Consider the following 12,758-nt stretch of genomic DNA (forward strand, 5'->3'; position numbering starts at 1 on the left):
CATGACTTCAGTGTTAGCCTGATCGAGTACCAGTCACCAGCTAACCAAAATGCAAGAGAGGTCAGAGGGCCAAACTGTAACTCAGCACTGTTTCCAGATCCTTGGGTTTCAGAGCAGAGCCTACAGGGGCAGGTGGGCTCAGCCAGGTGTCTGCAGCCATCAGGTTCATAGGAAGGCCTTCAGGCCAGGTTAGAGACAGGAAAACCCTATGCTGAAGAGTAACCCCTACATAGGGGCTTAGTGAGGGGTCTGCATACATAGATAAGGCTGTGAGGAAGAGGACTGGCAGGACTAAAGAAGTTGACCTTGTAATGAGACAATTAAGAACACCGAGAGTCTGGCTTTATTGGAAGCCTGCCATGTAAATAGTGCTGCTGCTCTTTCAACTTGCCCTTTCAGGCCCAGGAAGATAACACCTTGATGTTATGAGTCCTTGAATGTTGTACAAATCCTCATATCTTCATACACCTCATATCTTCATAAATTGCCCTTCTATTAAATTATCTGTTATATCAATTATCTCGATATGAATATACCATCCGTTTGCTGCTAGGACATTACCAACACAGTGCTATTCTGTTGATGGCTCTGGGGAAGCCCCCTGGGACCCTGGCTCTCAGCAACCGGCTCTGGAGATAGAGGATGAGGTTTAAATGGTGGATCCCTGAAGGGAGGTGTGTGAGGAAGGCACAACAGGTAAGGACAGAGATTGTGATTTCATCGTCCTACTTCAGAGGTCCCTGGTGGGAATGGAATCTGGCCATGCATTTAGGCCTGAAATGTTGGGATGGATAGAGATTAGATAGATCTGATTCCATGCAGGGTGGGGTGGCTCTACTAGGAAGCAGAAAGGGTAAATAAAGACCATAGCCCAGGACCATGAATCACCCAGATCTAATTCCACTTGCTCTGTGGAGCAGAATCAGGAGGGCAGACTCAGGGAGGATAAGTATTAAGTTTTGAGCCCATGAGGAAGGAGTAGGGTGCATACCTGGTCGGAGTGCCTGCACAGGGTCTAACACCAGTGAGCCCCTCTACAAATTTGGTGGAAGAAATGAATATGCTTACAAAATAGCATAGGGAGGACATTCTTATCCACTGACTTTCAGAATATACTCACATGGAAGGAATGTTTGAGAGGCAGTACTGGAATTATTCAGAAAACACAAAGAGTTGGGGAGGGTGAGCATGAGGAATTTTATAACAGGTTTGTTATAAATTTAATAAATACTGGAAAAGTGACAGGGGTTAGGAAAGTTGATTAAACAAAACACCACCCTAGAACACTAAATCTGGTTTTATTTACCCAGGTCATGTGGTACTTCCCTTAGTAAACTAAGGAATTTATAGACATTGGAAATTGAGTTTTTACTGTGTAAATTTAGAATGTGCAATCATGAATACAGGACAGAAATAAAGTGGAGGGGAAATGGCTTAGGTTGTTCTCCTAAATTCTCTAGGGCCTTTGCACATGCTGTTTCCAATGTCTGGAAACTTCTTCTCCTTCCTCATACCTGGAAGAAGGTCAGGTTTTCTTGTTATGCTCTGATACAACTCTTGTACTGTTCCTTCACAGATAGTATAAGCATGTAAGTCGTGCTTTCATGTGGTCATTTGATCAATGTCCTGTCTTGCTTCTTAGCTGATAACCTCCATGAAGGCAAGGGCTGTGTTCTGATCACCATTGTTTCTCTAAAACCCAGTGCCTGACACCTGCCAGATGCTCAACAGGTATTTCATAGGTGACTGCCTGAAGAACTTTTAAAGCACACCATGTTAAGACTGGCTTCCCAAGGAAGAGGAAGTGAAGCATAATATAATTCTGGTAACCTTGGACCTATATTTCCTGCATTTCTCTGTGTAAAGACATTCTTCTGACACCACACTAGTGGAGTGGGAGCATGAAACACCAGCATGGTAACTGCTGACATCAATTCTTGATAAGGAAGGGGAGTGAAGACTTTAATCAGGTAGAATCCTGCCCTCATAGCATGAGAGAAAAATAACTCCTTTGATTCCCCCCAAATTGCCAAAAGGATCTCATTTAACTCAGAGGTCTTGGATCTTGGAGTGACTCCTACAACTATGCAAATATCATGGTGCACGGAGATTGATCTGGAGAAGTTCTGAGGTGGTGAGGATATCTAACTGTGCTGTGTTGATATTTTTCTCTGCTTTCTTTGATGTGAGGTTTTAAGCCTGTTATAATCAAGTTAAGCATGAAAATCAATGGCAGTTGTATTTGGAAAGGAAGGCTATGCCTTGGCAGAGTTATATATGAGAAAAGAAATACCAATGTCATTGGTCAGTGATGCTACAGGGTTGCTCAGTGTGGTCAATGGGGGATAAGTGGAAGTGTGATATGGTGGCTTCATTAAAAGATATTTGCTACATACCCTCTGACTTTTAGTTTTCATTCCTTCCATTTCCTTCTTTCCTTCCTTCCTTCCTTCCTTCCTTCCTTCTTCCTTCCTTCCTTCCTTCCTTCCTTCCTTCCTTCCTTCTTCCTTCCTTCCATTCAGAACATTCAACATGAGATCTACTGTCTTAACAGATTTTTAAGTCTATACCACAGTATTGTTATCTATAGACATCATGTTGAACAGCAAGATCTCTAGAGTTCTTCTATCATGCATAACTGAAATTTTATACATGTTGATTAGCAACTGCCCATTTCCTCCTCCCCCAGCCCCTGGCAACCACCATTATATTCTTTGCTTCTATGAGTTTGACTATTTTAGATAACTCTTATAAGTGGAATTATGAAGCATTTGTCCTTCTGTGACTGGCTTATTTTACTTAGCATAATTCCCTAAGATTCATTCATTTTGCCACATATTGCAGAATTTCCTTCATTTTAAAGGCTGAATAACATTCCATGCTATATATATTTCACATCTTCTTTATCCATTCATTCACCAATGGGCATTTAGGTTTTACCCACATGTTGGCTATTATGAATACTGCTGCAGTGAACATGGGAGTGCCAATATCTCTTGAGATCCTGATTTCAATTATTTTGGATAAATATGCAGAAGTGAGATTGTTGGATCATATGGCAATACAACTCAATAGCAAAAAAAAACCCCCAAAACCCACAAAACCCTAATAACCTGATTTTACAAAGGGCTAAAGACTTGAATAGACATTTCTCCAAAGAAGAGAATGTTTAGGTCTCTTGTAATCAAGTTAATTGTAGGATTGTTGTCAAAGGTCAACAGGTGTATGAAGATGTTCAACATCACTAATCATCAGGGAAATACAAATCAAAATCACAATATCAACTTACACATGTCAGGATGGCTAGTCTCAAGAAAACAAAAGACAATAAGGGTTGGTGGGGATGTGGAGAAGTTAAAACCCTTGCGCACTGTTGTGGGAATGCAAAATGATGCACCACTATGGAAAACAGTATGAAGGTTGATCAAAAACTAAAAATAGAATTACCATATGATCTTTCCTCATTTATTGCTCCATGAAACATGTATGTAATGGCTGAAGATCTAGCTATAGGCTCTTAGCAAAGGAAGGGGGATGGTTAATTCCCACAAGGATGAGGGCCACACTTGAGGAATGGTAGGGTGGTGGCTGGAAGAAGTCCAAGGATTTGTGAAGTGTCCATAATTCCCAACTCTGAGCTATTTAGTGAAAGAAAGAAACTTTTATTTATCTCATTGCTAGTTTAGGAATCTGTTACCCTTACCCTCAGCTGAACCTAATTCCGATTAATTTGAGAATACTAAATTATTGGTAAGCCACAAGCTTTGGCTATGTTTATTTAGAAAGGATTTGAGCTTTGCCATAGGTCATGGGAATTGATTGGCTCAAATGGGGATTATCTGGAAAGTGATGTAGACATGAAATATGCAGATGGACCAGTGACTGGGGCTTACCTTTTGGGAACAGTTGACATGCAAGTGGTTTACTTCTCTTTCTCAAAGGCTCAGTCTTTAGAAAAATCGTGAGTGATGGGAACTTCTGTCCACCTTGAGCTGTTTGGGGCTTATCCAGCCTTCTCTCCAAGATTTCTGAAGATTCCTGGGAGGAACTTCTGTGTAATAGTAACCTTTGAGTACTCTTTCCTCTTTTTTTTTTTTTTTTCTGGGAACTGCCCTTCCTTTTTTGTCCTGGGTCCTTCTAGCATGGAACATGACTTTTCTTTCTTTGGTCCCTCAGACCATCTCTTAAACCACTTTTCCTGAAGGTTTATGGATACTTGGATAGTTGATAAAGAGCCATTTTCCCTGTTCTCACTTAATGATGCAAAGAAACAGTGGAGCTGTGAAGTAACAGGTTTTTAAAAATTCAATTTTTGATATTTTTTGTTCTTTCAACAATTTTTTTATTGTAGTAAAACATATAGAACATAATACTTGCCATTTTAACGTATACAATTTTACATGCACATTTTACATATAAAATTCAGTGGCATTAATTATGTTCACAATGTTGTGCAGCCATCACAATTTTTAAAATATTGATTTTCCGAATCAAATTCTTATGCAGAGTCATCCTCCCTCACCCAGAGGTGTTATTATCCTTAGTGAGATCAGAGTTAGGCTCATTCAAATAACAGGAATTCAGGAACTGGAAAAATCCCTATGCTTCCCTCTGATACAATTTAAGCTGTTCCCATTTCTCCAGATGTCCCTGGTAGAACCCACTGAGCTGAGGATGGATTGGGTGTTGATGGTACAGTTGGGAGTCTAATACTCAACTGGGAAGCAGATACTGAGGGATAGGACAGCTATATACTCTAGCTCCTGGCTCAGCCTTTAACCCTATCACTCACTGAATGGTTGGGCAGGCAGTTCTGAACTAACAGGGATCAGGAAGAGGACAACCTGGGTTGGAGGAATGCTAGAAGCTTCAGCCAGGAGGTATCTTGGGAATGAGTATGACCTAAGGGGAACGTGTGTGTGTGTGTATGTGTGTGCTATGCAATGGGGTTGCATATCTGGGAGATGGAAATCACAGCCTCTCTGTGAGCTCTACTCTACCCACCACCTTCTCCCCCCTCCCAATTCTAGAGGGCCATAGTCATGCTAGAATTTGACATCTGAATTTCAAGTTATAATGTAAAATATGAAGGGAGTTGAAGGCAGATGATTTGGGGAGTTCAGACAATGGGTTGAATAAGCAAGGCTGTCTGAGGCTGTGACTTCCATTGTACAAGTCCAGCTGCACAATCTTGCAAGAATGGTGTAATGGCTGATGGTGGAGTTTTGGAGAGTATGAAAGACACACAGACATGGGAATGAGCTAGTGGTAAACTGGAGAAATAGCCTAGAATAATCTTGTGCAGAGTCCTAGAGGGAAGGCAGAGACAACAGGCCATTCTTACATGGGGAAGGGGACTGCTAATTGCTAAACTTCAAGTTAACTGCAGAGACCATGTGCCTATGAGCACACGGGCATGTCCCGGGGAGTGTCACCCTCCTGCCTACTGAAAGAGAGAGTGTTCTGTGCTCATATGCTGCTGGCCCAAGGTTCAAATACTCACTGACCCTCCTGCACTACGCAGACAGGAATGACTGAGGGGCTTTGAGCCCAAGGTCTCTAGCCACCCCAAGACTCAATGCAGTCCTACTCCTCAGCTCTCCCCTCTCCCTCTGCTTCCTGTCACAACAGCGTCATTTCTGGCCCCAAGTGCATATGCTGTGGGTCTAGGTCCCAGCTCTAATTCACACTAATTTTCAAATTGCTCAGGGTCAACTCCCTCCTTTCTAAAAACCCATTTCAGAAAGAACGAAACAGCTATTAACTGTAAGAGCACTTTTCTGCCCACTGCCCATCTCCAGCTTACTGAGGGCTGATTGATGACCTGAGACATAAATTCCTGGGGGAAGGATTTGAACCTCAAATTGGAGAGGCAGGTGGGGGGGAAGGTGTCCTCCCATTATGCCACAGCATCGGCAGGGGCCACAATGCCCTTCCGTGTCCAGAGCCAGGAGCACTGCCCTGGGCAATCTTATTCCAGCCACCATGTACTCTTCCGAGAGACCTATTTCTGCCTGTTGTCAGACCATATGCCATGATTTCAGTCCACTCAATTAGTAGAAGGCTCTAGGGCATTTTGGTTTGAAAACTAGATGTATTTGATGAGGTTCTGCTAAAGCACTCAGAAGCAGAGCCCCTTTCTTATTGTCTCCTGGGAGGAAGATTTTGGCTTCTATAGCCCCGGAGACCATAAAAGGAGAAAGAGAAGTTGGGTATTTGGAGGCTGCCATACCCATCTTGGATGTATGTGTACAGTGTCACCCAGAGGAGAGCATTAGTGGGGTTGGAGGGTGGAGTAAAGATCCCAAACACTTCTGGGCTGCCAGAAATGTTCAAATAACACCCACACCCAGTGGTATTAGGAGTCAGAGCACTGCTGGAGGTAACCCACAGCTCTGATCCCAGTGCTCTCCAGGATGTTCAAGTCTGAATGACTGGAGCATGGGGCAGATGAGAGGAGAGGACTCAGGATGTCTGCCACTGGTGGCGAAAGCATGGAGAAGAGGCTGGTTGATGCTGCTGGGGGTGTCTGGAGGTTGGCTATATGGTTGGATGCAAGTTGCAGACATGTTTCCCTTTACATCTTTGCCATAATTTTCAACGATGGCATTCATAAAGAAATGCTTCTTGTGACCTCCCAAAGGAGAGACATTGTTTACAATGTGAATGGCTTATAACATGCTGCAGTTTTTATGTGTAAAAGTAACCACTGATAGAATGCCTGCCCTGACTGGAATACAAAACTGGGAGTTGGGAGCAGGGAGGGGTGAAACTCATCAATTGTATCATTCATTTACAAATTATAATTTCTTTATTGTAATTGAAGTTAGAAGAGCACAAAACACTATATGATGCCCATAGTATGACTGATTTGAAAAAAAGTCTTAAAATACAATAGAATCTTTACAATACTTTGTAATGAAATGTGGAATGAGACTGTGAAATCTTTGTTTACTGATTATCTCAAGGCAGAGAATTTAAAAGCTGTGGAACTTAAAGATGAGTTTAACAAAAGGACAAGTATTCCAAATTTGCTGACCTCTGATGTGCTGGCTTGTGATTGTCACAGATGCCTGCATACATACGTGCACGTTCACACACACACACACACACACACACACACACACACACACAATGTATCCCTTCAGATAAAGGTGATATTTTCCCAATGAATATAATTGTGTTTTAAAAGAACCATGTTAAAGGGAAAGACTTTTGAAAACTGATGTTTGGAACTGTTTCCATTTTCATGTGATTTTAATGCCAAAATGAAATGTCATTGTCATGTATATGGACTGTGCTAACCGTAGTCTTCAAAATTAAGAAATACACCTTTAAATACATTTTATAATCTTCCAGATGAAGAGTTTTTAAAAATATTCACACAAATAACTGATGACAACATCATAGAGAATGTGGGCTTCATGGAGAAAGAAGAATCTTCTGGTGGAATTTCACACTTGCGAAATTGGTAGATGGGATTTAAACAGAGAATTGTGGTTTAGTAAGTGTAGTCAAAGAATTTTTCTATTTGGGTCTATTTATCTTTGTGAGATATCTTTTTGGCGGGGTGCAACAACAACCATTAGGACTAAGTATTGACACTACCTGAACTTAAAAAGCATACTTTGTAGTCTCATAAAATACTAAACTAAGATTTATTAAAACCATTTTTAATCCTGTTACTCTCCCTCAACAAGTTTTTGCAAATAACTTTATTTAAAATTTTTTACTGCTTATTTATATTGAGAGATTGTGCAAGCGGGGGGGGTAGAGAGAGACAGAGAGAGAGACAGAGACAGAGAGAGAGAGAGAGAGAGAGAGAGAGAGAGAATCCAAAGCAGACTCCACAGTGCTGGCGTAGAACTCCACTCGTGCTTTAACTCACCAATCTGAGACCATGACCTGAGCTGATATCAAGAGTCTGACATTTAATCAACTGAGCCACCCAGGCACCCCACAAATAACTTTAAAGTGAAAGGAAAAAGATATATTTCGCCATTCATTAAAAATTAAGTAACTTTGGGGCACCTGGGGGGCACAGTCCGTTAAGCATCCGACTTGGGCTCAGGTGGTGATCTCATGGTTCCTGAGTTGAAGCCCCCACCCCTTCCCCCAACCCTCACTGTAGGTCTCTGTGCTGACAGCATTGAATGCTTGGGATCTTCTGTCTCCCTCTTTCTGTGCCCCTTCCCCACTCATGCTTTCTCCCTTTCTGTCTCAAAAATAAATAAACTTTATTTTTAAAAAATGAAGTATCTTCATCTTTACCACATCCTTTGGCAGTTTTAGGTGTGCTTTATAATACATAATATATTAATACAGTTGCATGTTTGTATCATTTATAAATAAGTAAATTGTAAATATCAGGCTGCCAGTTAGAAGGAATAAAACCTGGTACTTAGATGAGGCAGCCATGTGACAACAGTTGGCACAGTGAGGACACAGTGGGTGCTCACTAATGACTAGTTCCATTTCCTCCTTTGGTGACAAATTTGATGTGCGAGATGAAAAGGAGAGAGTCAAGGATGGCCTCCGCAGTACAGCCTGGGGAGTGGGAGGTGGTGGTATCATCATTCACTAAGACAGGAAACACGGGAGCAGAGGCAGGTTCTGGCATGTTCTTGGGAGGAAATTAGGAGTTTGAGTTTGGGCCTGCAAACCTCTAGTGGAGATGGACCCCAGGAAACTGATGTGCTATCCGCAGCTCTAGGACTTCCTGAGCTGGAGATGAGGTTCAAAAGTCGTTAGCAGCCGGGAGGTTGTTAAAACCGGAGGACTGGATGGGCCCACAGAAGGACAGAGGAGACAGGCAGCTGTGGGACCGGGGACGGGGAGGGGGGGGGGGACACCACAAAGAAAAGCCAAGCCTTGGAGGCCAAGAAGCTGCAGTCACCAAGCTAAGTAGAAAATTTGGAGAGAAAGCGGCAAGCGCCAACTCTGGAAACTTTTGTACGCCTAGCGCTCCAGAGAGGAAGGTGTGGTCAGCAGGTTCAAATGCAGGGGAGGGGGGAAGAAGGGGCTACCCGGCACCCATTGGATTTAGCAACTAGGAGGTCGATCGGGACTTGGAAGGGCGGGTGTGTAAGCTGGAGAGTGTTGGAGGAGTAGGTGAGTGTGTGTATGTGCGTACGTGTGTGTGTGTGCGCGCGTGTGTGTGTGCGCGTGCTGGGAGGGGCAGGAAGGTGATCAAGGGACCAGACGGAAAGCCGATGCTTTCAGGTCCGCTCAGCTACAGGGAGTAAGTCACCTGTCTGGGGGCCGTGGCCCCAGACTCTTACCTTGAGAAACGTCCTGGCCGGGGAGGAGGTTCGGGCGGGTCCGAACACTGCGGGGAGCGCTCTCTGGGCCCGGCGGGTGGCAGGGGAGGCGAGGTTGGAGGAGCCCGGCTGGAGACTGACCCCGGGCTGCGGCGGGCGCGTTTCCGGCCGGCGGACAGGGCGGCCGCCGCGCCCCTGGCGCTCTCAAGTTTCCTGTTGGCAGCGCCAACCCGGCGCCTCAGGTAGCGGCGGGCAGGCCTGGTTGGCAGGCGGCGGGCAGGCGGACCTGCGCGGCGGCGGCGGCTGGCCCCTTGCCCCTCTGCTGCTCGCTCGTCGCCTCTCCGCTCCGCGCCCAGGTAGGGCACCGACTGGGGCGGCGCGCGGCTGGCGGGCTTCTTCCGCGAGGAGGCGGCTCTCCTTCTCCCGCCCGGCCGGCGCGGGGCCTCGGAGGTACGGCAGCGCGGGCGCATGAGCTCCGCGGCGCCGCGGCCGCAGAACGCTTGGTCCACACCCCTGCCGCGGGGCTGCACCGCGGGCTCCCGGTGAGCAGGCGGGGGGCGCGGCCTGGCCCCGGCCCGGCCCCAGCCCGCTGCGGTGCCGGGCAGCCCCTCCGCGGCGCTCGCCGTGTGCCCTGCTCAGTGCCGCCACCTGCGCTCCAGCCCTGCGGGCCGCCCCCTGCAGGCCCACGGCAGGGCCCTGGCACCCGAACCGGATGAGTGCGCGCGATGCTGCGCTGCTGACCTTGGGCCCAAGGCCCCTGCTGCCCAGGACGCGAGTCGGAGTGCCCCGAGGTCGGAATCTCGGCTCTGGGCTTCCCAGCCTACTCTGGCGACGGCGCTGACCCCGGACTCAGCCCTGCCTGGGTTCTTGCCTGTATTCCTGCCTCTCTCTCTGCAGTGGCCTGGGCGCCAGAGACCTCAGGTGAGCCAGCCTCATCTCAGCTCCCTGGCGGCCTACATTCGATTCGCAAGGGTTAGAGAAATTAAGGGACATGCCGCCACTTAAGCTCCCGGACAAGTTTCTAGGTGCTTGAGGACTGGCCAGGTGGGGTGGACTTCCACCTAAAGGCAGGGGAATGGACAGAATGGCAGGGTGATGGGTTCAGTTGAGGCCTTCATCCTTACCTCTTTTGGCTGTCTCCCACCATGGGACATGTACTGGCCTCTGAAAGTCTGCTTTCTGCCCTTGCACTTCCTGGTAGCTGCTTTGCCAGTGGAGCTCCCAGGCTCTTCTTGGCTGGCGGAAGCCTCTGGGGTGAGTTTCGAGGGACTGTGGAATAGAAGAGGCTTGCTAACTACAGTGTCATTTCCCCAAATTTTTAGGTCTCTGTGTGTATCTGGAAGCTTGGGGGTGACAAATTAGCAAAGAAGCCAGGTGAAAGCTGCGAGGAAGGAATTTTAGCGTGGTCCTGAGCCCATGTTGGCTATCCCCCTTGACGTGGTGGCTAACAATTGGCCAGCTTTGGGGAAGAGCTGTCAGCAGCTGGAGCTCTCATGGGAGAAATTCCTCCCCTGGCTGTGAAGCATCAATGCTGAGTGGTAGTTGAGCTACTGAGCCAGTCAGACAGAGCCCCTATCAGCTCTCACCTCTCCAAGTGTTGACAGCAGGTTTGGAGTAATGAGCTTGGCCTGGTTATAATTCTGGGTGAAACTCTGAGGGTCTGGCTTGCTGTGAAGATGATGGTACCCTGCTGCCCTAAGAATCATGGAGTTTGCATCAATGGGTTGCTAGGAGACTCTTGGACCTCTTAGCCCCTTCCTCAGCATACCCTCAATCCTTCTGAGATCCTAGATAAGGGATGAGTAGCTTTCAGCTAGGTCAAAAAGTTCTTTTAGAGATGAGGCCTATTTTTCTTGTCCTTACACTAGGCGAATCACTCTTCAAATGGCCTCAAAATCAATTCCAGATATTGAAAATATCATGGGCAGATAAAATACAGCCTTAGGATTAAGCAAGTAGATACCTATACTCTCCTAAAGCTACTCATGACTGTCCTGGTTCTTTCCTTGAATATATTAATCTCTTAGATCTTCTGAGTGCTGGCTGTGTATCAAGGAGAGCAGACCATATCTTTGGGCTTTGATATACAAGGGGCTAAGGCATAGGAAGATGGGCTCATGGCTGGAGCACTAGCCATACAAAGTCAGCAAGAAGTATCAATCCTAGAGGAGGAAGCTATTTCTCCTGATCTGGTTTCACATTTAAACGTGGTTTCCTTCTCATTGCTCCCAAATAGGAGCTTGAGAGAGTGCCTGGCACACAACAGTGCTCAATAAATAATGTTGAATAAAAGGACTCAGTGTCTAGATGAAACTTCATGTTTTGTTTTCCCAGTTGGACTCTGTCTTGTACCGGATACCATGATGACGATGATGTTGATAAATAACTTTATGATATAAAGCACATACTATGTGCCAGACACTATTCTAAGCGTATTTACATATTCTAACTAAGTTATTCTAGCGTATTTACATATGCTAACTAAGTTAATTGCCATGACAACCTATGAGGTTGGTGCTCATAGGGAATAAAACTAAGCCAGAGAAATTGAGTAACTTGCTCAAGGTCATGCAATTAAGTTGTGGAACAGGATTCAAACCCTAGGTAGTCTGGCTTGAGTCCATATACTTAACCATATACTGTACTGACTCTTGACATCCCCATAGATGGATTAATCACTTAGCTTATTCACTCATTCATTATTTTATGCATGCATTCATTCATTCAAGGAATATTTATTGATACCCACTATATTCTAGGCATGGGGATACAATAGTGAATGAGATGAACAAGATCTGTCATGGAGCTGATTTTTAGCAGGTGGAACACTTTTGTCCAACTGCTGTGTGAGTCATGCACACCTCAGGAAGACAAAGAAGGAAAATCAACTCCTATCAGAAAGCTCAAAGCATCATTTCAGAAAAAGGGAGAGTAATATATTCCTTGGTGAGACATAATTTGATTCTAGCCTTTCCTGTCTTGGAGTTTGTGAGGGGCACTTAAGTGATAAAAGTGATGCAGTCTGGTCTCCTGGGAAGGAGATACAGGCCCTGGGCCCGGTTGTCATAGATTGTCTTAATTTTTATTCAAAAAGGAAATAAGTCTTTGAGCTTGAGACCAGTGCTCCTTAGTCCAGAGAGACTTCTGGGCCACAAGGAGCAGTGACATATTAAGCTCAAGATGGATTTGTGAGGTCATGAGCAAAGTTTGCCCTCCCAAGACAAGCCACATTTTCCTCGTAAACTGCCACTGTTCTGGAGGGTCCTCTATCTCTTTGGCACTAGCAGGACCCTTGGCCATTGTCCCCACCTACATTACCTTCGCTGGGCTGCTGCCCATCTCTGTCCAGACCTAATGGAGTGAGTCTCACACCCCTACCTGGGCCTCAGGAAGGCAGTTTTCTCTATGTTGGAAAATGAAGGCTCAAAGCGGAAGGCATTTTCCAAAGCCTATGCCACGGATATTAATAGGTGTTTTTTCCTATGGTGGTTATGGTCA

The 12,758-nt window shown here is 45.7% G+C and overlaps 2 protein-coding genes and 1 long non-coding RNA gene across 9 annotated transcripts in view; 2 read left to right on the plus strand and 1 right to left on the minus strand.

Annotated features, from left to right (window-relative positions):
* The window catches only part of LOC125176359 (atherin-like), a 128,737-nt gene extending 118,829 nt beyond the window's left edge, over positions 1 to 9,908 (minus strand). For all 3 annotated transcript variants that reach the window (XR_007156230.1, XR_007156229.1, XM_047877642.1), the window contains exon 1: positions 9,282 to 9,908. Coding sequence is in view for 1 of the 3 variants with exons in the window: in XM_047877642.1 (XP_047733598.1) it covers positions 9,282 to 9,730 (449 nt within the window). In the remaining 2 variants the exon portion in view is untranslated. The remainder of the gene's footprint in view (positions 1 to 9,281) is intronic.
* AMPD3 (adenosine monophosphate deaminase 3) overlaps positions 1 to 12,758 on the plus strand; it is a 60,283-nt gene that overhangs the window by 3,718 nt on the left and 43,807 nt on the right. The window contains exon 1 of one of the 5 annotated variants that reach the window (XM_047877637.1): positions 8,849 to 8,978. The exons of 1 other annotated variant lie outside the window; for it this stretch is intronic. The gene's annotated coding sequence lies outside the window, so the exon portion shown is untranslated. Of the gene's footprint in view, positions 1 to 8,848; positions 8,979 to 9,190; positions 9,242 to 9,506; positions 9,617 to 9,896; positions 10,182 to 12,758 lie in introns of those variants that run through there. 3 more of the 5 variants (XM_047877635.1, XM_047877636.1, XM_047877633.1) reach the window with 3 other exon arrangements.
* Positions 138 to 1,732, plus strand: LOC125176361 (uncharacterized). Its single transcript, XR_007156232.1, has 2 exons — positions 138 to 696; positions 1,643 to 1,732. It is a non-coding gene; the product is annotated as an uncharacterized LOC125176361 (long non-coding RNA).

Source organism: Prionailurus viverrinus, chromosome D1 (genome assembly GCF_022837055.1).
Source record: "Prionailurus viverrinus isolate Anna chromosome D1, UM_Priviv_1.0, whole genome shotgun sequence".
In the NCBI taxonomy this organism is placed as follows: Eukaryota; Metazoa; Chordata; class Mammalia; order Carnivora; family Felidae; genus Prionailurus; species Prionailurus viverrinus.